A 25,093-nucleotide genomic window follows, 5' to 3' on the forward strand; every position below is an offset into this window, starting at 1 on the left:
AGAAGGTGAACCTGAATGCAGGAGGCTACGGGGACTTTAATATATAACTATAAGATCACACGGGCAAGACAAAAACAAAGGATTAAACAAATACTGAGAGCCAACACTTAAATACAAACTAACCTGACGGGAGGATGAGGTTTAGGTATAGAAAGCTGAGGTGAGGTTAGGCAGAAGATTGGGAAAGGCAGGGGAACAGTAACCAGGCTGATTGAGGCGAGGTGTGTTGATAGGGAAAGAAGGGGAAGGCATTTCAGGAAAACATGAACAAGCAGAATACCAACATAGAAACAAAATATGTCCAGTCTACAAAATGTCTGAGAGAAACTGGACTCATAAACAATAACATTGTTGTTGATTACTGATTTGTTAAAACGATTATCAAAATAAAAAATGTGTTTTCTTTGATTTACTAGCCCCGAATAATCAACTACTTCCCTCAGCTCTACATACATTCCAGCTATACTGGCTTGAATCCACAACACTAGATATAAATCAGAAAGAGAAAGCAGCATGTCAAATGACCAACATTATTTTCAACGTGGCTCTCACTAATGAGCTGTTTTTCTTTCGGCCTTTTGACATTTGAACAAGTCTGTTTTGTTGGCTGTCTGAACTCGGATTGTCCTCCTGCAGTCTGACCGGCTAACCGTCCACTCGGCTGATTTATTATATTATCTTTACACACAGAAAGCCGTAAACCAGCCTCTGGGCCGCCCTTGAAAAGACACAGTACTTTAATTAAAAGTGTTGGAAGAAAGTTGTCGCCACTAGAGTTAAATATATTGGAAGACAAATGTTTGCTGTCTTTTCTTATTTTTTTAAAGTCTGGTAAAAGTCGCATGAAGTTAGCATAATGTTACTTCCCTCTTTTGCACGGTTTAATTTAGCCTATGCAGAGGAATGGTGTGTTTTTGTGTGCTGAATCAAAGGCATTTAGAAACCTTCTCCCTCTGCCCCAGGACCAGATGGCGTCTCTTTAGGCCTTCTAATGAATATTGATATGAGGGGTCTTGGTTAAGAACAGGGGGGTGCACAACAGGCTGGTCCAGAGAAGCCCAAAATTGGCACTTAGTAAAGGTCTGCATTGAGGGGATTAGGTGTGGAAGGGATTTCATTTAAAGGAAAAGTAGTATTTTGAATAAGATATGCAGAAATTCAAATATATAATATAATATAATGATGATATTCTATGGTTGCCAAATTGCCATTTTTATAATTCATCACCATAAATGTGGATTTAATGACCAAGTGGCAAATAATTTTAAAAAACTGGCAAATATTGAAAATTACATATTTTGCAGCCTTTAAATAAGGAAAAAACAGCAGTTGCTACTAATATTTAAAACTAATATTCAAAGACAATATCTAGTGTCATATCATGATAACAGTATAATATTAATATTGCCCTGGCATATATTAAAAGGCCACATCACTGTCAAACAGCAGCCATTTTCTCATGCACATAAGCTCCCTTATATTAGTAAACTGTCGTGCACAAATGAAAATGGATTAGGAGCTAAAGAGAAGTGCTGATGGAGGGGAAGTAAATATGAGAGGCGGGGGGGGGGGGGGGGTGTGAGGTGATGAGAGGGACAGGTTTAGTCTCTGACAGAGTAAATCCTCTGGCATGACTCCCATGTTGAAAGCTGCTCTCCTGAAGGTCTCAGATTATTCCAGCCCCAAACCGACAACAGGCTTCACCAACGCCAGGCCTGGCAGTCTGACCCTAACAACTCTGACTCTGATCGAAAAGTCAAACCAATCTATGCCTTTTCTTTAACTTTAGTGAAAAACTTCATAGGGTTAAGTAAAGATGCAAAACAGACTTCATCGTGATTTAGGAAAAGCATGGCATTGGATTGGAAATGCTTTATAGATACCGAACTAACATAATCGTCAAGGTTACCTGTCAGTCACAAACTGTTGTTTTCGTGAGTGAGTGACACTTTAAAAGTTGCTGCCAAAAAAAGGATTATCTCCTTTTTCTTTTATAAAGGAGGGTCAAATGTCTCCTATGTTAAAGCAGACAATAAGGGAAGAATTAAAGAGCCTTTCCTCAGCTTTCAAAGAATTCAATAACTATTATCATGGCTGCCATTTTTCTGGGTAATTTTACTCCGTTAGGAAACTTCCTAAACCCAAAATACCCTAACCATGATCTGAACAGAGATACAGGATCCAACAATTGAATAAGGTTAGACTGAAGACAATCCCAACATTAAACACAGATTTGAATCCCATATGAAATGTAGATTTAAAGGTAGGGTAGGTAAGAATGGAGAAACCAGCTCGAGTGCACTCGAATTTGAAAGTACACAACCGGAACAAATACTCTTCCTTCAGACTTCCTTACAGAGCCCCTCCTCCAACACACGCGAACGCGCATATGACCAATGAGGGCACGAGATAAGTTTGTGCACAGATGGAAGGCTGACAGGCAGGTAGGCCATCCAGTTACTTTAGCGGGCCGGCTCAGATGATTTGTCGTACTTTTTACAGTACCACGGCTTCCACAGATGAAATGTGTTCATGTATTTATTGTCAAAGCATTTAATATATTCATTGCTATCGGGACGTTAAGAGCATTCCATGGAATATAACAAAAAGTGTTTCTGAAGTGAATTACCTACCCCCACTTTTAAGGGTCTTGAATCCGTTGTTTTTAGTCATGTAATGTTATGTTAAAAGTATGTCTCCTGTCTTAAATATTTGTCGATGCATATTTGTGACAAACGTCAGCCTTAATCTGACAGTTCCTTGTTGGTTTGGTGTGAGGCGGGACGGTGGGAGTGTTGTGGATGAGCGTGATAGTGTTCACCCTCCAGCTGGTCCTGTTGTGGGGGCCAGCTGTAGCCCCTGCCGTGCCACTTCTTGGGAATAAACACCCATTCAGAGGACAAGTGCTGATTCTATAGTGTGGAAGTAACCCTGCAACACAGCACTGGTTGTTTGTTCGGCACAGAATCAGCCTTTTTCCACACAAAAAAGTCCCCCCCCCCCCCCCCCATAGCCGTGTTGTATTTCATACCCGCTGCAGTTTCTCAGGAAACATCAGTAGTCGCATAGAAACTCATCCACACACACACACACAGCGCCACGAAAGCGGCGATGATGATGATCCGCGGCTGTGTCAGTTATTTATAACTTTAGACTTCTGTGGCTAAAAGGCAAAGGGGCAGACAGGAAGGGAACGGCAGAGATGTAAAGGAGGAGAGATTTGCAGAGACACAGGGAGGAGAGAGGCCACTGGAGGAAGTGATGCAGGGACGAGGGTTAGACGTAGGCATGGAAATGCAGTTACTTTTAGCAGTAAGGACACAACCTCTGCTGTCACATGTAGCCCTGTAGCCGTGAGATAATGAGACGCAGCGTCAGACAGATGCATGGAGCTGAAGGCTTTCATGAGGGGAAAGGACAATGACAAATGCAGCCGTATAACCCCAAATAAATAACCATGATCACAGCGTTGGTTCAGCTTTTATTATAGCCACACTTGTTATTGATAACAAATAACACAAAAAGGAAAGCCTTACTGTAAGTGCCTATAAATAACATTTTATGGCACAGGCTGAGGAATGCAGTATTTTAAAGTAACACATTTCTTTAATTATAATTTATTTTACCACATAAAAACATATGTCTTGTTATGAGGGAATTGTTTGAGTCTGAGTCTCTAGCTTCTATGCATTCTAATGAAGAATATTTATATTGTTTTATACACAAACACTTTTAAAATGTTCAGGTTGTATCAGTAATTATCAGTAATATTTCACTTTTGTTTTTAAAAAATAAGAATGTAATGCATGCTCTCCGCCAAACTCTTCAAAAAACTTGTAAAATACTTTGATGTACAAGATATGAATAATTTAATATTAAATACCAAACAGTAATCAAACAGGACACGTTTGAACTCGTTTCCAACCTGTGAGTCAGACTCCTTACGGGGTCTCAAGAGAAATCTGAAGCTTCACAAAATCCTTTAAAGTGATAGTTTTGTCCGATTTTTCTCAAATATTCCCTTTTGCCTTCGAAAGTTTCGTCTTTCAAGGTTCTTGGCTCGTGTGTGTGTATTCACAATCACACGTGTCCGTCTCTATTGAGCAAAGTGGGGGTCGATGCCTCCTGAAAGCCAAACTCTGACAGCCGTTTTGCTGCTGAGGGGGGGTTCTTAATTTGACAATAGAGAGGGAATTGCAATGGAGCGAGCCAGTGTGAGCGACAGAGCTAAAGAGAGAGAGGGAGGGAGGGAGGGGAGGAGGGGTATCAGACTCGGGGATAAGGCAGCTGGGACATGCTGCTCGGCTGGAAGCAGATTGTGAACCCGTCCTTCTCAAGTCCCTGCAGAGGGAGAGAGAGCTTGACAAGATTTTTTATAATTGTTCCATCCTCCGAGCTCATTTGGATCTACTTTATTCTTCAGACAGAGAGAGGACTTGTTGGACTTTAATAAGCTTTCCCATACTTTGATTTTGTGTCTGTTATGGCGCTGGTGTAGGCATGGTGGTGTCCTTGAGGAAGAGCCTTCACTCTCTGCTGTCTGTCTTCAAGAAGAAGGGTGAGTGCGGACTCACGTGGAGGAATTTGGCAGGCTTCAGGCTGCTGACAGACACTTGTTTATACAACGTTAATACTCGGTTTCTGCAGTTGAGCTGACATTTTCCAATACGTTATACCATTAAGCGGTCGCGTCGCACTGTGAATGTTATAAGCTGATGGATAAGTAAGATATTCTTAATGTAAAGGTTTTAATTGGCTGATTTTGTTTACAGCTTATTGCCTCTCTGTCTCATGTATAGACACGCTGGTAAGAACGCATTAGTATTAAAGGCAGTTCGGGGGTCCTCTCTAATCAGATAAAAGGCTTAACTGACTTTTTTTCTGGGTATCGTCTAAATTGACTTAAATCCTCCCTTAGGGGTCTTGTGGAATCTCATTAAGTGCTTTTCCAATTAATAACAACTAGCACCTTAAATGTGTGACTCATTCACTCAGAGGTGGTCGTTTTGTAATGAACTTTGTGTCCGTTTCTTGGATTGCATCAGAAAGCCCCAGGTTCACAATCAACTGAGATTTCCCACAGCCACACACAGGGGAGGGCATTGTGTCTGGGCTGCCTCACCTGTGTGGATTCATGAGGATAGGGGTGTGTGATACCTTACACACACACACGTACACACACATGAACAGTATGTTACCGCACAGTGTTCCCTTAACAACTGAGACTGAGAGCCCCAGTGTTGAGAGTGACAAAGGGAGGGAAAGCGAACACCTCACTTTGACATTTGATTAGTTCATAACAGACAACATACAACTTGGATGTTGTCTGTTATTAACCACAGCAATGGCTCGCCAAGTGTGAGGTCCATCAGATAAACTCTCAAAATAGACGTGCAGAGAAACAGAGACCACTTTTATTAAATGTATTCAGTTCAGATGCCCTCTGCAATGACATTGTAAATGCTTTACACATTTGAATGTTCATTACTGTGCATTGTCCCTGCCAAATAAAACGATTAAATAAATGGATTGCTTAAAATGCCGGTCTAGTCTTTGCAGCCCACACACACATTCTTACACTGGTTCAAAACCTGCTCATCAGGAGCGATAAACATTGACTCCACTTACACACGATGGCTGTTCAATCAGGAGTAAAGTGGATTGTTGACCGCAGGGGCCACGGATCCAACCACCAACTTCTTGACAAAATAAAACCATCTTACGGGATCTCATCAAAAACAGATGAATGCTTCCACTTCCTTAATCATCAAATATTATTGTTGTGTCCACATAGCCTACTAAAGACAATAACATGTAAGTCTAACCCTCTCGTGCACACCGTCTAAAGTATCACTGAACCTGCTAGTATTTTATTTTCTGGTAGGTCTCCAATTTTTAGGCAGTTATTTGACGTATTGTAAAGCCATCATTAAGGGAGAGCCTGGCTCATTTCCCTTACAGGAGGTCACTTGGTAGGGGGTCCAGTGGCATCTGAACATGGGGACAATCCAGATTATCTAATCCCCCATGGACTAGCGAGGATACTGCAGAAGATTAACCCGTCAATAGTTCACTGTAGAGAGCCCAGTCTGGTTTGGACGTATGCCCACACTAACTGCTTGGCTGAGGAGTAAAGCTAATCATTTGGATATGTGTTGAATATGTTTGGATGTGGGTTGGCGTTTTTTTCCCTAAAAGGATGAGAAAGTACCTCAAGAAAGATGTTTTAAATAGCTGTGTGGAATTTTTGTTTAAAATGGGCAAAATCGAAGATACACAGTAATAAGTATGTGTGGTATCCATTCCTACGTATGGAGAACTCTCTAGGACACACCAGCAAACGTTTATTACCATATATAACCATATCACATGTTTCTTCGTCTCTTTTCCCTGTCCCTTTCCTCTTGATCCCAGCTGGCCCAAAGGGGAATGAAGAGCAGAAGAGGTTGACCGTCCACTACAGCACCTCCCAGCACTACCAGGAGAATGTGTTCATTGAGGGCAGCAGGCCACAGTACCTGGAGGATCTGCACACTGAGGCCCAGGAGGGGCTCAAGATACAACAGCAGGAAGGTCAGAGGCAGCACTAAATCATATGAGCTCACACTGTAGACACCAAATGGCATATTATTCACACAAATGTTCAGTAAAGTTGGAAAATATAACAGATTTGTGTTTCTCAACGGTACTTTTCTATACGAAGGTCACTAGCTAGAGCTTCAAATGAACCACTTTCTGTATCTATGATTCCAACACTAATTTTAGATACTGTATATTCCTGGTTCTATGGTTGGAAATGTAGTTATTGAGCTTCCTCGTTTGATTCTCCTCCTTTTTGTTCTAACAGAACACCCAAATGGACTCAACTTACCTGACAACGAGAGCATTGCTGTAAGTTACCCCCGAATGCTAAGTGTAATTTTTCCTTCACACAAAGAAAGCCAGCTAACTCAAAACTGGTGTGTGTGTGTGTGTGTGTGTGTGTGTGTGTGTGTGTGTGTGTGTGTGTGTGTGTGTGTGTGTTAATCTCCTTCAGTCCACAGACACTCTGCGTCCGGAGCAAGATATCAGCTCCAAGGACGACGGTGGCTCTCCGGCGTCAAGGTCCACCACGGGGAGCACTGATACCACGGCAACCTCTGCTGTGTCCACCAGGCCTGTGCTCACTCGTCAAGGTAAACCACAGCTGTGTGTGTGTGTGTGTGTGTGTGTGTGTGTGTGTGTGTGTGTGTGTGTGTGTGTGTGTGTGTGTGTGTGTGTGTGTGTGTGTGTGTGTGTGTGTGTGTGTGTGTGAGAAAGACACTGAAAGGAAGCATCCATATCTGGTTCTTCTTAGTGAAATAAGAGCTAATCACAGTGCTTTTGCCTGTGAATGTTGGAGCTTTTGTTCCTGCTTTTTAGCGCGTCATAAGCGTGTACTTATTTAGCATGTGTGTCTTATTCCCAGCTGCTTGGTGCCTGTGCAGATATGATGTGAATTCAAAGGGAAAACAACTTCACACACACACAGCACATTTTCAGTAACTCAACAGTTCTAAGCATCTGAAGACAGCACTGCGGCTCCCACTGCATATCACAGCTAGGGATCAATATGCCGTGTGATTGGTATTCTGGTCCATATCTTAAACTTAATTCAAATCCTCTGGAAAAGCCAGTCTTGTAATATTCTTCCCTAAGTTGCAGATGGATACCTGCTGGTTACTAAACACAATGAAATTCTGCCTACTAAATACAGACACACTGAGTCTCCTAAAACTATTCTTCTTGTGAAAGCTTTTTGTATTTTATTTTAATTTTATATATTATATACATTTTTTATATTAATTGATCTGAGCCCTTTCATTCATATTGTCTTACTTTCTCTATACTCATGTCCTTTGACTTTGAACACATTTGCTATGCCTTGTTTGGTTTTGTTTGCATGTGTAGAGCAATTTGTAACATTGTTAAGAGAAGTGCTATATCAATAAATGTATTTATTAATGTATTATTCCTCCCATTATTTTCCCAACTTCTTCACCTGTTCCAGCTTTTTCAGTGCAATAATAATATAGTATTAAAAAAACTTGATCTCTCTTTTAGGCTCAACATTCAAGCCTCTGAATCCAGTGAAAAAACTAGATAAGAGCAGGAAGAGGGGCAGGAGGACCACCATCATGGGCATACCCAACCAAGTCCAGAAAGAGCTCGGTATGTCCACACATTCATCTTTGCTAAACTAATAGACTTCAAATATTGTTGGTGGTGAACTTGTTATTGATGGTATTATACCCTCTTTTCCAGCATTGCACAGAAGCTTCCAGCAGCTCGTTTCAACCCCGAATCATGACGGAGATCTCAGTAACAGCCAATCAGGCGTAGTTATCATTCCTACAGTTGATGGAGGGACTCCAGAAGCAAAAAAGGAGGGAGCAAGAGTGCACCTTTCAGAGCTAGAGGTAAACAGTTCTCCAGAATAATTTCTTTTTACATGCATTACTGGTTTTTGTGATTTTTTTCACATAAGAATGGTCCTCACTTCACTCCTAAACAGGCATCCAGAGAAGAACAGCTGCTGAGGAAGCAACTCCAGGCAATGTACCAAGACGAGCAGCCTTTCAACCACCAGGGCCTTGGCTCCTATCTCTGCCCCAACTCATCCATGAGACCCAAGTCCCTTGCAGTACCTGGCATGACCACTTCCTCCTCCTTCTGTCCTTCAACGATGTTAAGCTTCCTCCAGGAACGCCAGGTAAAATGTAATTCAGTTAGCTCAGGATACTGCTTTGAATTCAATCTTCTGTATTTTACCAAATCTTGAGTTGACCATTTAAGACAAATTCATATTTCTGTGTTGTGTTTCTAGGGCCCAGTGATGTCCATGTCTCCCCAGGCCACCTACATGTCTACAATCATCCCTAATGCAGTCTTACCCAGCTCGATTGACGTCATAGAGATCGACCGCAGCAGTAGCCGGACGCGTGGCGGCAGTGTAAACCATGGCAGTAGTGTCCGCACTGTAAGCAAGAGCAGTCTGGCATCAGGGGACTTATCAGTCAGCCCTTTTTTGTCCAGAAGATCCGATGGAGATGGTTCTCAGAGTGACAATTCCCAAAGCGAATCCACACTGATGCTAACATCTGCTTCAGGGTTGAACTGGAGCGAGACACAGTCTTCAAAGGTCATTATTTCAAACTCTTCTCCAGGATCTTCTAAGGGTAGCACGCGTAGTAGTAACTCACACAGAGCGGGACCGAATGGGCGGGAGAGCCAGGCAGAGCAGTGTAATGGGGACCAAGACATTGACAGTCTCCGTAGTTCAGTTAGCATGATCAGCAGCTTCAGCAGTAAAAGAGAAAATGTTCCAGGTCAAGAATCTGAGTCTGATGTTTCGGGGTCAGTGGCTGCTGGGGTCGATGCAAAGACTAAACAGAATTGCACTCGCAGTCTGTCGGTTATGAAGACCAAGCAACCCCCGCCGCCTCCACGGAGAACAAACTCTCTCCATAGTAATAAGATCAAGAGTAACTCCAACGTTCTGGTGGAGATCAATGACTCTGATGGTGCACATGCCACAGAAAACAGTATAGCACAAGATGAGAACAAATCAGTCAAGCTCCAGAACTCCACTGGGTCAAGCTGTCTAGATGCTTCCTCCAGTCCTTTGAACCCAACACAGGCCTCTTCCACTGGACACAGCAGCTACTCCCCACAGAAAACTCCCTCAGACGGGGGGAAATTTGAACGCACCATGTCCCCTTCCAGTGGCTACTCCAGTCAGAGTGGTACTCCAACACTCACCCCAAAAGGGATCTCCCCAACCCCCCCTGACAAACAGAAGAAGAAACCTGTCAAACCGGAGAGATCGGTGTCTCGGGCCTCATCCTCAGCAGCTTCTCCTTGCTCCTCGCTTACCTCTCTATCTTCTGGTACATCTGAGCCTATCAATCCAGATGTTTCCACATGTAGCTCCAGCCTGCCTTCGCAGGGATCTCAACCCACTGTTGCAGCACATGAACTCACTCCGAATAACATTTCTTCAACTTTTGCAGCTGAAGTCAGAGAACTGTTGAAAATCCCTCCACCTCCCAAAGTCAAAGCGCCATGTCCTCCTCCTCCAGAGACATGGGTTCACAACAACCGCACCTTTCAGTTACTGTGTGGGCCAAACCCTAATGTCAGCAAAGTAACCCAGAGCCCATCGCAGAAACAAGACAGCACAGTTAAACAAGAAGGAACCCAGACTGAAGACATCAAGGAGATACCAGATTCAGTTGAAAAACAATCAACTATTTGCCAATCTGTCTTAGAAAGCCAAGTAAAGCCTGAGATTGTGTTAGAAACAAGTTCTGAAGGTCTTAACAAGGAGATGGAGAATAGGGAATGTCCAAATAACAAACCAGAGGAGATACTAGTAAGTTCAGATGTTCAAAAACAAGAGCAGAGTAGTAACCTTGTGGTGAAGGACCCTAAGAGCCCGAAGAAAGAGCCGCCTCCTGTCATGAAGAAACCAGTGACAGTACTGCACAAAGAGGTATTGGTGAAGAAAGAGAGTGTTGCGTCTTCAGCGGTTCATTTGCCTGTTGAGAACCATACGACCACGTCTCAGCACGGGGTTGTAATTGTCGTTGATAAGAGCGACAACGAAATGGCCAAAAGTGAGGTTGCATCAGTAGAAGTCCCCAAAATCACTAAGGTCTCGCCACCTCCTTCTCCCCCCCCGGCATACCACCCCACACCTCCCCTGTCAAGAAAGACGCCTCCTTCATCAGTGTCTTCGCCACCAGACGACTTACAGAGGGTGCAGGAGGAGAGCCACGTTGTGGAGTCTTGCTGGCCGCCCCCTCCACCTCCAATGGACGGAGACTCTGTGTTTGATGGAGGAGATGACGTTGACTTTCCACCACCTCCTCCGCCCTTGGTGACAGAAAGTCTAACAAATGTGATGGACAGTTGCGTCACAGATCTGGGTGAAACAAAAACACAGACGGTGGAGGATAAAGAGACTATTGATGATTCGAGTGAAGCCAACACATCTGCACATGGACAAATTGCAGACGTGCCCCCTGCGGTACCTCAAACAGTAACGGACATCGAACCAGAGTTTGTTGTGCAAGATTCAGAATCCAACATTGCAGAAGATACTATTTGCAGACCAGTGCAGAGTTTAGTATCTGTTTCAGACTGTGTCCAATCTCCACCAGTCGTGGAAACTCTTTTGGCATCCATTACAAAAGCAGATCACCCAATGTTGGAGTCTACTTTGGTTCCTCCAAGCAGTTCCCTGAAGCAAGACTCTCCCAAACTTGAAGATCAGTCTCCCAACGAGGCTCCCGTCAGCGCCAAACTTCCAGTTATTGTCCCAGTGTCGCCGCCTCTACCAGCAGAGAGTTTGACCCAAGGGGTTAACTTCAGACGGCAACCAGGCGTACCAAACCGAGATGCCAGAAGCAAGGAGCTCCTTTCCCGCCACAAAAGTGCACTCATTCCTAAAGAGGACGCTAACATACCTCTGGTGACCCCTTCCCTGCTTCAGATGGTTCGTCTCAGATCGGTCAACATGACTGAAGATGTGGTGAAAGCGGAGGGGGAGGACAAAACAACAAATCAGGGAGCTTCAGTTCAGGACAATTGCCCAGTCTCAGTCACAGGAGCTCAGAACATTCCACAGAAGCCCATCCGCAAGTCTTTGTCACTAAAATCCCCCCCTCAGTCAGTAAAGACATCCTCGGTCGCCCCTTCCATGCGCTTACAGGAAGCCATACGTATGAAAACGGCCGCCATGTCTTCAAGAGGTGGTCTCCCATCCCGACTGGGCGTTAGATCCACCTACAGCTCTCTCGGGGAACACGGCGCTCTGTCGTTGAAATCAGCCGAGGGATCTGAAATGCTCAAGACTCCAGCCTCCACCGCCAGCTTCATCTTCGCCAGGAGCACAAAGAAAGTTGTGATAGAGACTCCAGCTGCCTCCTCCCCTGAAGCTCAGGTGAGTCTGAAGCAGAGTTTGGCGGCCGAACTCATGCAGGTGTCTGACCAATCGAAGGCCAACGTTTATTCCAATGGCGGGGTGAAGTTGGACAGAGCTCCTCCACCGGTGGCAAAGAAACCAGCCTCTGGGAGCATCAGCCCTCCACCCAGTGCACCTGCTGGTTCAGCGAAGACGGACTTCGGTGTTGAAGGGAACGGAGCGATAGGAGCAGTGCAACATACGAGTGGAGTAACGCATCCTGAGATGACAAGTAAGAGCAAAGAAATGATCTGTTACTAGGCATGAGATGAGAGGAAAATGTCATACTCAAATACTTGCAATATTATCCCCGTAATCATCAAAATATGCTAAAAACCCTTAAAAAATAACAATTAAAGAAACTGGTGTCACTTTACCTTACATTTTGTTAAGAAAGGACACGTATTTTTAAACAGAAGAAAATACATATATATTCAGGTCTCTCTAAATAATTAAGCAATCAATACATTTAAAAATATAATTATAAAAAATATAAAATATATGGGATTGCTTTGTGTATGTTCTTTCCTATATTTATTAAAAATCTCTATTTTCTATTTATTAACCATTATAGCAGGCTTGACAGCTTTCTCAAGTCACTCGTGAGGATATTTACGAGTATCGCAATAATGGGCATTCACCACAATCAACTTGTTTTCTGTGTTTGTGTCCTGATCCGTGACAAAATCCTTCTTGCCCCATCCCTATTTGTTTCTATGATTTCCTGTCATTTGCTAAGTCATGACATACAGCCTTCATCCGTGTGTTTGAGCGATCTGCTGCTGAGTGTGTTAACTCAAAACTGCTAATTCAGTACGAGCATCAATCAATAGCTACCTCTCGTCATGAAAGCACAAAATGCTAATTCTACATTACCATGATCCTGAACGGCTAAGCAGTTCTTTATTGCCTGAAAGCGTTTTGTTGTTTTTGCCATGCATACCAACAAGAGAAACTGCAGACGCAAGCCCCATTTGAACACAAACACAATAGAAACACTGCTGGCTTTTCCTTCAGCTTTTTTCCCAGTTAAGTCTGTAAACATATGCTTCAATCAGCCTTACCCTGAAGCTTGTGATCCTGTCTCTGTGACTATATTACATACGGACAGAATACGCATTATGTGTGTTCACTGTATTATGTCGATGCCATCATGTCTTACCTCACCTTTTCTTCTCTCTTCAGCTACGAGAGTGACAGCGGACACAATTGAAACACTGTTTTGAAGACTTCAAGCGACTCACAGCAAGGACTGACATCACTGAAAGACTTCAACTCAACTAGAGTGTGTCTCCATAAAGCCTTAGCCTGTAACGGCCTTCCTACATATTTATGCAAAAAAGAACATGTCGCTCCCAAATTTCTAATGATAGCTTTATTCTGGAGTATTTTTCTAAGCTATAGTTGATCTCTTATTGTCCCCTCAGGATGAAATGGTGTACATTGGCCTAACTGTAAATATCGAGCTTGTGTGAGATCGCCTCCCGGAGGTAGGGTTCGGTAGTGGAGCTCAGAGAAAAGGATTTATCCATGATAGAGCTTTTTCTGTACAGAGGTTTACTGTCTCTTAAGTCTTTTTTTGCTTGTTGTAATATAATACATAATTAGGCAGTGGTCAAAAGATGCTGACGATGGCATCTGCTTTAGAATAAATTGACATTTATATCACCAAGATCAGAGAAAACTCATCGTTAAAGGTGGGTTAGGTAATTCACTTCAGAAACACTTGTTATATTCCACGGAATGCTCTTAAAATCCCGATAGCAATGAATACATTAAATGCTGACGATAAATACATAAACACATTTCATCTGTGGAAGCCGTGGCGCTGTAAAAAGCTCGACCAGTTATTTTAGCCTACCTTCCTGTCAGCCTTCCATCTCGTGCACAAACTTATCTCGTGCCCTCATTGGTCATGTGCGCGTTCGTGTGGGTTGGAGGAGGGGCTCTGTAAGGAAGTGGCAGATTTTTTTCGGCTGCGTAGTTTCAAATTCTAGCGCACTCGAGCTGGTTTCTCCATTCTTACCTACCTTTAAATTCAGTTTTACTCCTGCTTTTTTTTTACTTCGGATAGCTATATCTGGAAATGTATTAGAGAAAGATAAATGCTGCACAATAAAAAAAGTAAGATGATTGTCAACTGAGACACTTTTGTAAAGCTACAGATTATAAACCATTTAAAAGCATCTGATTACAGCAGCTGTCTTTAGAGGCTTCTACACAATCTGCACAATCTGTTCCTGGGTTTAGTAAAGGTCAATCCATTCTGAGAAACACGTCAGGACAACGGTAACACGAGCGTCCTATTTATTTATGTGTGGTTCTTTCCACTTGTAGCACTGTCGGTCACCTTTTCCTACCAAATATGAAATATTTTAGTTTCATCTGACAAACCGCTCTTAGGGCTCTGGCTGTGATGTAGCCCGGGATGATTGATACACTGGAGTAGCTGAGTGTGAGGTCAGTGTTTTTATTAAATGTGCTGCATCTAAAACTGTGGCCCAAGCCTTTTTTTAGTGGAAAATCCAGCTTATCACTATTTGCACAGAATGCTTTCCCCCAGCAAAATCATCAGAGTGAATTATACTGACTCTTCGTAAAGGGTCACCAATCTTGATGATTATAAAGAATTATGTACAGTTATTACTTCTATAAATAAAATGTAAGTGTATTAAAAATACATCTCCCTGCTTTGTTTCTTTAATGTGTGTACGTGTCTCTTATATATCACAAGTATATTTCATTTCACACAATTCAGCCAGTGTTTATTCAATGTTAAAGATGATGCATCATTTATTTATGACAGCTAATGAGCAGATATTGATTTCTGTACACTATCCTCAATGCAACCGTTCTGTTTTATAACACAGCCCTGACATTAACCATGAAGGCGATTTAAATCAAGAAAAGCATTAAAATATTAAGTCCCTTTTCACCTGAGATCCTTATCAGCTACTTCCAGGAAACAGTTATTTCATAAAAGGTACCCTTCATAATCTGAGTAGCTGTATGTCTCTTTTGCAAAAACTGTTATTTAAGTGTGTTAGGAACACCATACACCAGATAAAAACAGAAACAGTAATGAAACACAGGATGATTAAGTGAATTTCTATTTAAAAAATGAAATGTTCTGATAAACTCAAAGCAAGGTAACAGGATTTGTCGAAGCTCGCACGAAGAGACTTTTGGCCTTGATGTCCAAGAAGACAAAAGAGATGAAGTTTGACCAATGTTGAAGTGGTGATTTGTTGAATCTTGTTTGTAAAGCAGCCGACAGGAGAAGAAGCTTCAGAGGTGACTGTAAAGTGTCTAGCTGATGTTTCCTCCTTTGAGTGTTTTACATGTGATCTGTCCCAGTTTAGTCATCAGCTGGTTGTCTTTCCACTGAGCTACACACTCGTCTGATATCTTCAGATCAGCCTGGAGAGATAAACAAAATAATATATAAACAAATGACACATTTTATCCCAATAACCCATTATTACATCACAGAAACCTCATAAAACACATCGATCCAAATTGGATTCTTAACCCCTAGATGCATAAGTGGGTCTTTTTTGACCCGGTGAGGTGGTTTTCTTAGAGTATCTTTGTAATTACATTTTTTTATCATTTAATATTCCAACTATTCCTCAAAAAACATGTTTTGGATATCATGCCATTCAAATTTTAAATTGACATTTTAAGAAATTGTAGTTTTTGTATTTCTACCCCAAGCTTCCATAAGTGGGTCAAAAATAACCCGCATGCATTTTCTATAGAATTACGTTTTTTTTTCAAAATAAAAAAAAAAAATCTAAAATTAAATCTAAAATATTTCTAGTGTGAGCCAAAATATAATACTAAATATTCTACAACTGATTTTTTTCTTAACCAAAATGACAAAAATGGCATAAAAACACATTATTCTAATACGGGTCCTTTTTGACCCACTTATGGGAGAGTGGGTCCAGTCACTCGTGCATCTAAGGGTTAAAAGAAAAAGGAGTTGTGCTTGTAAAATCTGAGTGAGACCCACCTGTACTTTCTCCCACACTTTCTTCTTTGGGTTGAGTCTCTCGTCTGGTTTTCCCGTCTCGTATCCCTCAACGAAGACCCGGTCTCCAGGCGACGACCCCTCTGGAGGGTTGAGAGGCTCCACCCTCCTGGGCTCCCCTTCACTAGAAATCAGATACAAGAGAGGAATTTTACACAAATACAAACAGAACGAGGGATGGCTGTGTCTCTTGCTACAAAATCAATTCAGAACATAGGGGTACTAAATTCAGGATCCACAGCAGTCCACTGAGTGCGAAGGAAGGCGATGTGGCAGGAAAGAGTAAGGGGGGATTAGATGATCAACTTTGATTATAGAAAAAAGACAGAACTAAACAAAAGGTAACATTTATTTATGCAACACTGCAAAAACTAAAAAACTTTCACTTTCAAAATGTTAGTATTTTTCACATTTCTCAGTGCCCTCGAGAAGAAAAACTGGTTCTTGATGTTGACGGGGCAATTGTTTTATTCCCAAAGTACTGAGACTATCTAGTGCATTTTATCTAAATGTTTTTTCAAAATAACATTTCTTAAAGATCCCCTATTATACTGATTTTCATCAATATATCATAGCTCTCAGATATATACAAAACATGTCTCTGAAGTGTTTGGCTCCAAATCCCAAACAGATCATTGCAGCATTACCCATAATCCCCTCTGTTTCAAAAGTGCTGATTCTCTGTCTGTTACTTTAGATGAAAATAAGGAGCCCCTCCCCACGCCCCTCTTAGAGAGATTTGGTTACAAAGAACACCATGGTGCTCTAGGAGGAGACTCAGGTGATAAGGTGGGGGGGGGGGGGGGGGGGGGTTTACCTTGTGTGTGATTGGCTAATGGTTACACAAGCCAAACAATCGTTATGACATCATAAAGTGGCCAAAATCTGATCAGCTCATTTTCAGACAGGTTTTTATATAAATGGATCAGGACAAAAAGAGAGAGAATCTTTTTTCCTGAAACTTTCAGAGTCTCTTTCCACAGAGGGGACACATGTTGATGTAGAAAATATGTGAAAAAGTGGATTTTGCACAATAGGTGACCTTTAAGTTTTTAATTGATTCAGAATTGTAGATGACAATATCAAGATATTGTGGTTTGGTTTGATTTCCCCCCCCCCCCCCCCCCCCCATGAAGGAATGTATGTGTGTGTGAAACAGAGAGCACACTCACATGGAGGCACACAGCAGCATGGCCTGAGACTCGATGCCTCTCATCTTCTGGGGCTTCAGGTTGCAGAGCACCAGCACCAGCCTGTCCTGCAGCTCCTCCTGAGAGACAAACGCCACCAAGCCGCTCACCACCGTCCTCGGCTCCGCCTCCCCCACATCGATCTTCTCCAGGTACAGCGAATCAGCATCCGGGTGCTGGGATCCAAAAAAAAAAACATGTGAACAAAGAGAGAGAGGCTTGTTCATATGGAAAAAACAATACAAATGGTTATTCAGGCATCAAGTGAGGATTTGAACGTCTTACCTTCTCCACACTGATGATCCTGCCCACCCTGATGTCCACTCTGGAGGGGGACAGATCATCATCATCTCCCCCTCCTCCTCCTGCCTTGGCAGCTTTCCCTGCTGCTGCTGCTTCTGATCGATCGGACACACACACACACACACACACACACACACACACACACACACACACACACACACACACACACACACACACACACACACACACACACACACACACACACACACACACACACACACACACACACACACACACACACACACACACACACACACACACACACACACACACACACACACACACACACACACACACACACACACACACACACACACACACACACACACACACACGTTAGCTAGTTGACCTCCTTATATGCGTACATACAGAACCAGCCACACTGCAATTTCCCACATTAAGAGAGGGAAAACAGAGAGGATGATGGGTAAAATACTGACTCGTCTTTGAGGGGTAGGCGGTGTTGGAGAGTTTACGCAGCTCCGGGGACTCAAACTTCTTTCTGATTGGGTCCAGCAGCTGGTTCAGTGACACCTCCACGGAGGCCTTCAGGTCTCCTGGATGCACCGACTAATACATTAGAGATAGCCAATCATTAGATTAAACCAGTGAGACAACAATCAGGGATAACTTTAAGAGGGGCTTTCATTCTGTAAATGAACCAGCGTGTGTGAACTCTACCTCCGCTGCAAAGTCCTTTTCCAGCTCTTCAAACACAGTGTAGGTTTTGTCTCCGCCCCACTTGGGGTCTCTTTTGATGGAGAACTCTGAAACACATTTACAAATCACATTTGATCAGACTGACGCTTTTATCCAAACACCTTCAAAACAGAGATACATCAGCTGCAAATAAGCCAAAACGTTTGAAGTGCTTCCTCCAGACATGGGATTTTCTTTCAATTGAAATTTCTATTTTAATATTCCTAATATATTATTACTGTATATATTTGGCATGTGGAGGAGGTCCTGTCTTGTTCCTCAGACACGGTGTCCCAGTGGTTGCACAGACTTTTATTGCCCATTTTTACTTTATTTTATTCAATTTTATTTAGTTAGAAAACCTAATTTACCCAAGGAATAAATCAAGTATTCGGATTCTGATATATTTTATACGATTAGATTTTTTTAAATTTTGATATACTTTATGAATCCCCGTGGGGAAATTGTTTCTCTGCATTTGACCCATCCTAGTGTTAGGAGCAGTGTGCTGCCATTTTGAACGGCGCCCGGGGAGCAGTGTAGGGAACGGTGCCTTGCTCAGGGACACCTCGGTAGCACTTGGTCTTGCCGGGACTTGAACTGGTGACCTTCCAGTTGTCCCTATGGACTTCGCCACCACCGCCCCACGATCAGAGTCTGAAGCCGAGGAGCAGAGTTTTTTCTCACCTCCGCGCAGAGGGAAGACGACATATTGGACGAAGGAGAGGACTCCATTGTTCTCGATGTTTCCCGGCTCACAGAAAGCTCTCTTCAGCTTCTTCTTCACGTCTCCAGCCGAGTCCAGCAGATCGATCTTTGACTCCTGCAGCCAAACACATCGTGTTAAGACCGACCACAAAACATTAGAAGAGATGATTCATAGATGAACTCTTTTTGACAGTGACGTACTTCCTCTGAGGAGCTCATCTTAGCGCCCGTCAGGCCAGGTACCATCCGGTTCATCAGGTGGGAGCGCTTAGCGTAGCCCAGAGAGGGCAGGTACTGCAGAGAGAGAGAGAGAGAGAGAGAGAGAGAGACAGAGACAGAGACAGAGAGAGAGAGAGAAAGAGAGAGAGAAAGAGAGAGAGAGAGAGAGAGAGAGAGAGAGATACTCTTTAAGTTTTATACAGATCCCATTATGAAAAACTGTCTGTAACACCTGTAACTTGTAAATGAGATAAGTAAATAGGGTTTTAAGTAAAAGAACATTAACACACTCCCAGCTTTTCCTAAACTAATTAAGTTACACAAGAGCTAAGAGGAATGTGTTAAAAAGGAAAGAAAAGGGGTGAGTTATGTAGGGAGGAAAGAGGGTGAGGAGTTTGAAATAAAGGAGGCAAAGACTGAGGGAGACGGTACCTTCTCTGCCAGAGTGAAAATCTTCCTCTGGTCAACGCCTCCAAACTGGGCGTCGCACTTTAGGTACTCCTCATCCAGAGCCTGAAGGCACAGATAAACATATTTAGATCAAAACCGCAAATATAACTTTGAATGAAAAATTACAAAACAAGTTTAATCAAGATCTGCAAGTGCACGCAGGAGCATATACACTCCCTGAACTGACATTTTATTTTCCCAAAATACCACCATTCATCATAGCCACAAACATTCAAAATGTTCTTTGGATTTTCCTTTTTACAACGGTCTTTGAACTAATCCCATGTGACAACACTTTATTCTACAGAAATCATTCCAAATGCGACAAAAACAAACTATTTGCATGGAGAGCACATGCAGCACGTTGATGGCATTAGGCGCTTTCACACCGCAGTACTTTTCCCACAAAGGTTCATGAGAACTTAGTTCATCAGAACTCTTTAGTTCTGATGAACTAAGTACAGATCGCGTTCACACCGGAATAAGTCCCTGGGGGTGGATTAGGCAAATGAAGTCGCTGACGTCACTTCTTCTTCTTCTGCTTTGGGTTTACTGGCAGGCCGCAAACAACTTCACGGCGTATACTGCCGCCCGAAGTCCCCGGCCGGAAGTCCCCGGAGTTGGGGACTGGCTTCAGTAGAAGCTGCTGGCACTCCTAGCAGCTTCTACTGAAGCCTTCCGAGTAAATCTCCAGAACGCTGACACCTCCTCATCTCCACCGCTCCCATGTTTTAATTTGTGTTGCCATAAGTTAGTCTCTCTGCGTTTCTGTGCTGGACTAATGCTAATGCTAATGCTAGGATAATAAAATGGTGGCTTCACAAAACTTTTACGGGGTTTTACGGGGCGTGGTTTGCAATCCGCCCAGCCAATCAGAAATATAGCTCTTTTCTCACAAGAGAGCCGCATGAGAGTCCCTGCTCTCTAGCAGGGACAGAAAAGGGGGTAAAAAGGTTCTCATGAACTCATTTTAGTTCCGGCTCTTTTTGGTGTGAACGAGACATTTCGGAACTATATCGGAACTAAAGTGGGAAAAGTAGTCCGGTGTGAACGCGGCTATTGTGCCTGTGTTACACAATACAAACTTAACCTTTGAGTTATTGTAGAAATGAGTGTGCTGTCTAGTGTCCACTTAAAGGCACACACAACATCTGGGTTACTACAGTGTGATTACCTGCAGTCCAGGGTAGAGCAGGCCGCTCAGCAGCGGATGATCCACCTGCTTCACGACCTCCGCTCCGGCCTTCTTAGCATCGTGCTCCGTAACCATGGAGGACAGGCGGTACACGTCCAGAGTGTACTCTCTGACAAACAGGAAGACACACAGAGCTAAAACATTAGTTCAAAATGTTTCTCGAAGCGTTTCTTGGGTTTCAAAGTGAGTCTATGGACACAAAGTTAAAAACACACAAAAACTAAATTCTCTCAATTTGTCTGGTTGCTCTTTTGATTTCCTTCCTAGAAAATTACCCAATGTTATACTCAGTTTTTTATCAATTAATCCTGACAAGTATTTCATATTTTCTTAGTCATAACTGTTGCATATTTTTTGTTTATTTTTAATTTACGCTTGACAGTTTCTGGTTCATACCGGTTTGCTTGTCTATTCTACGGAGTGTTGAGTTGAATCCAGTGTGTCCTATAATAAGACAGGAACCATCTTTCCCTTAGGGCTCATCCTCCTTCTTCCATCAATGCGTTTCTGAATATTATAAAGACGTCCTTCTGTGTCACATCTGCCTCTCTGACGGTATTTGATGATCAGTTAGCTGTCATATATAGTGCTGTGTACCTGGACTCACATTCAGGTTCAGGTCCGGACTCAAGTCCAGAGGTTCAGGTTCAGGTCCGGACTTATAAGTCCGGACTTGTGTCAAGTTGTGTGAGTAACTAAAGTGAACTTATTGTGAGCTAATTATCAATTGAAAATAAACTCATAATCAACTCAAATTCAAACTCGTCAGGTTTATTGTGCCCCCTTCCAACTTGTGTCTACACCATGTATTTTCTAGAACTCTACATGTGTTACTAACTACACAACACAACTACATACATAGTGATGTACATACAAGACTCAATATGCAAGAGTACAAGTCTATGTGTTCTTGTTCAAGAACAACAGCATATTGACATTGTCTGGATGAAGTGTTGCTCTTTTGGCAGACACTATATCACCATACATACAAAGGAGTTAGCTTAGCTACACTACCATATATGGCAACCAGCATCCCACGCTGTCAGTGTCCACTATGTCTAAGCCAGCTTCCCTTGACGTCACACAGATCTCGCGAGCAGTTGCGATATTTTGCGAAACTTCGTGAGTTCAGTAATGGCCGCCATATCAGAAGCCAAAACAATGTTTTTCGTCTTTTCTCAGCGCAAATTTCTCGATCTATGGAAGGTTTTAGATGGTTTAGAACACAAAGGAGAATATACGTAAGTACCGGTTCCTGACGTTCCGGTTTTAACCGGACTTGAACCGAAACTTTTTACAAGTCCAGTACCGGTTCGGCGTACCGGTACGCAGCACTAGTCGTATATGAACACAGTCTTCAGTTCTGTCAGAACTACTGACCTGCTGAGCTGGAAGTCGGTTCCTTTGACGAACTTGAGTTTATCCAGAGGCACGCCGATGCTCTCCAGCATGGCCTTGATCACCTGCTCGTAGTACTTCACCCTGAGCTCCAGCAGCTCCCAGGGGGCCTTCATGTTGTCCAGGAAGGCATGCAGGTCTGCAAACAGAATGGTGACCTGAGGAAGAGAAGAAGAAACAAAGGCACAAAGATACTTGTGATGAGAGCTTGGATTGAGCAGGACGTACAGTGGGTCACATTAATTAGATCTATCTACCATTTTTTTTTTTGTAAAAATGTTTTTTTAAACATAGACTTTTTAATTTTTTATGATTGAGTAAGGGTTTAGAAACCTGTCTTCGATATTTCGAACAACATGAAAAACGGTTGTCATCCCAAATAATGTAGCATCCCTACTTACACAAGCATTTACAAACATGTGACACACACACACCCCCACCCACCCACCCACCCACCCCCACACACACACACACACACACACACACACACACACACACACACACACACACACACACACACACACACACACACACACACACACACACACACACACACACACACACACACACACACACACACACACACACACACACACACACACACACACACACACACACACACACACACACACACACACACACACACACACACACACACACACACACACACACACACACACACACACACACACACACACACACACACACAGGTGCAAAGTATTTCTTAAAATAAACAGATTTGTGGCTCCATTGAATTTTTGTAAATTTGTAAATTGTTTGTTTTATTGTGTATTAGTACACAATATCTGTTTTGTTTTTTTATTGTTATTGCACATATTGTATTCCATTCTATCACATTGTAAATACTGCCATATTTCATTTTACAATATTTGTAATGTTATTATAGTTTTTTTATAATAGTTCTCTATCTGTGTCTTTTTGTATGTATGCACCCTGACACCAAGTCAAATTCCTCGCACGTTTCAACCTACCTGGTAATAAACCCGTTTCTGATTCTTCCGACATTGTTCTTTCAATACTCAAATAATATGTCATTAATGTTTTCCAATTCCCAAGAGATCCACTCACCTCACATCCCGCCTTGAGGAAGTCTGCTATCTTGGACATGGGGACAAAGTAAGCTATGTGGGGTTTCCCAGTGGTCGCTGTTCCCCAGTACACCTTCACCTCTCTCTCCTGCAGGACCTGCTTCAGCTTCTCCTCTCCCAGGACCTCCTGCAATACACAAGGGTAAGGGTTTAAAGACAGCGAGCTACAAAGGGACTTCAGTCACTGTGACTTCATGTTTGTTTGCTTGTCCCACCTGGAGGTTCCTGGTAATGAGCTGGAGCTTCTCATCCGGACTGAGCTGACCTGCCATGGCGCAGAGCCTGATGAGACGGGAGATGAGAGATAAAGTATAAATCAATCAGACTCAGGATTATTGTACATTTTAACATGAAAGGAATTTGTTTTTGGTGTAATCGAGCATAGACTAAAAACACAAAATAGAGAAGCAAAAGCACTATTTAATTAAAGAATATATACAATGCAACTGTTTAAAAAGATCGAGCCAGGCAAGAAGGTTTACAGTATAACTCAAATATAATATTCAATGCAGTTCAAACTCTATTAATACAATGTTAGATTGTTGCTCTCAGCCACACAAACACAAATATAAGGTAACCCAAATATCTGTGGGAATCCAACCTACATTGGAAAGAACTGGTTAAGTGATTTCCTATCAAAACGAATTTACCACAAAGCTTTGAGGTATAGGGATTTTTATATTAAAGTAAGTTAGCAACTGGGAATCATCACGAAACAGGGAGCTCCTGGCTAATGTTAGCTATGTTTGTTATGTATTACATCTGTAGTTTATTCTATATTTCAATACTTTTTACTTGCATCTGTCATCTGCTCTCCTGGCCAGCTCATCCTTAGCTGGCCAGCTCATAAAGAATGAAAAGGTTAGCTAATGCTATCTGGCTAGCTGGCAACACAACCATGTGCAGCTAACGTCACTTAGCTCCGGTGATGTTTCGGGTTATAATTACAATTTATTTATAACATACATGTTTTCGGTTAATCCAATAGCAATATCAATCTAACTTAACGCCTGTACTCACCTGAAATCCTGTCTTGTTGCAGTGGGTCGGTGGTGAGTAAAGCCGGTGGGGAGGACCTGTCAGTGTTGCATCAGCGCGAGCTTCAGCTCTGCTATTGATTCACTTCAGACTCTAGGCGAAAGCAATCGAGTGCAGAGCCTATGATTACGACACATGCAAATGCTTCGTTGTTGTGTGTTATGTATTTATTTATTGAATTATTCATCTATCTATCTATCGATCATCTTAATATTTTTTATCAACTTGGGTCTTTGGAGCCGTTGAAAGACCAGGATATTTAGCCAGTTGCCTGCTTTGTCTAGTTGTAAACCAGCCTCTTCCCTCAGACTTTAAACAATAATAAATACAAAAAATAAGAAAATACTGAACACATTTGAGTGCTCAGATATATTCAGTATTCTCTAATATACAATTGCAATAGGCAACATACAAATGTAGAAATATACTACAGAAACATATTGACATTTGATTATATATAATCAAATGTCAATATATATATATATATATATTATATATATACAATATATATATATATATATATATATATATATATATATTATATTATATACAATATAATATAATATACAATATATATACAATTTATATATAAATTGCAATATGAATGTTCTACTTCTTCTGAAAATAATGCAATCTGATGTTTCTGTAAATGCAATATACATAGCTGCTTCGAAATAAGAACAACATGAATAGTTTATTGTTTCATTAACTAACCATCTACCACTAAGTGCACCATTCCATAAAATAGGGACAACCCCAGGC

General features: G+C 42.2%; 2 protein-coding genes across 5 annotated transcripts in view; one reads left to right on the forward strand and one right to left on the reverse strand.

Annotated features, from left to right (window-relative positions):
• Positions 1 to 14,676, forward strand: part of nhsl3 (NHS like 3) — a 41,175-nt gene extending 26,499 nt beyond the window's left edge. For 2 of the 3 annotated variants that reach the window (XM_079656150.1, XM_079656151.1), the window contains 8 exons: positions 6,415 to 6,573; positions 6,848 to 6,891; positions 7,037 to 7,175; positions 8,083 to 8,190; positions 8,284 to 8,438; positions 8,534 to 8,731; positions 8,846 to 12,218; positions 13,172 to 14,676. In XM_079656150.1, the coding sequence (XP_079512276.1) occupies positions 6,415 to 6,573; positions 6,848 to 6,891; positions 7,037 to 7,175; positions 8,083 to 8,190; positions 8,284 to 8,438; positions 8,534 to 8,731; positions 8,846 to 12,218; positions 13,172 to 13,212 (4,217 nt within the window). In that variant the 3' untranslated portion in view covers positions 13,213 to 14,676. Of the gene's footprint in view, positions 1 to 3,052; positions 4,559 to 6,414; positions 6,574 to 6,847; positions 6,892 to 7,036; positions 7,176 to 8,082; positions 8,191 to 8,283; positions 8,439 to 8,533; positions 8,732 to 8,845; positions 12,219 to 13,171 lie in introns of those variants that run through there. The other variant, XM_079656152.1, reaches the window with a different exon arrangement.
• A 74-nt stretch (positions 14,677 to 14,750) lies between these two features.
• yars1 (tyrosyl-tRNA synthetase 1) lies at positions 14,751 to 24,463 on the reverse strand. Of its 2 annotated transcripts, none has more exons than XM_079656160.1 (14): positions 24,314 to 24,463; positions 23,509 to 23,575; positions 23,274 to 23,420; positions 22,167 to 22,342; positions 20,766 to 20,895; positions 19,574 to 19,654; positions 19,124 to 19,216; positions 18,902 to 19,037; positions 18,197 to 18,282; positions 17,956 to 18,085; positions 17,498 to 17,604; positions 17,195 to 17,388; positions 16,005 to 16,146; positions 14,751 to 15,406 (listed from the first exon to the last, which is right to left on the reverse strand). In XM_079656160.1, exons 2-14 carry the CDS (start codon positions 23,563 to 23,565, stop codon positions 15,296 to 15,298), a joined length of 1,590 nt encoding a protein of 529 aa, XP_079512286.1. In that variant the 5' UTR covers positions 23,566 to 23,575; positions 24,314 to 24,463; the 3' UTR covers positions 14,751 to 15,295. The 2 variants fall into 2 exon arrangements, with proteins under 2 accessions (XP_079512286.1, XP_079512285.1); XM_079656159.1 differs by having other exon boundaries at positions 17,498 to 17,610.
• Positions 24,464 to 25,093: the final 630 nt, after the last annotated feature.

The sequence above is a fragment of the Notothenia rossii genome (assembly GCF_949606895.1).
Source record: "Notothenia rossii genome assembly, chromosome: 10".
Taxonomy (NCBI): Eukaryota; Metazoa; Chordata; class Actinopteri; order Perciformes; family Nototheniidae; genus Notothenia; species Notothenia rossii.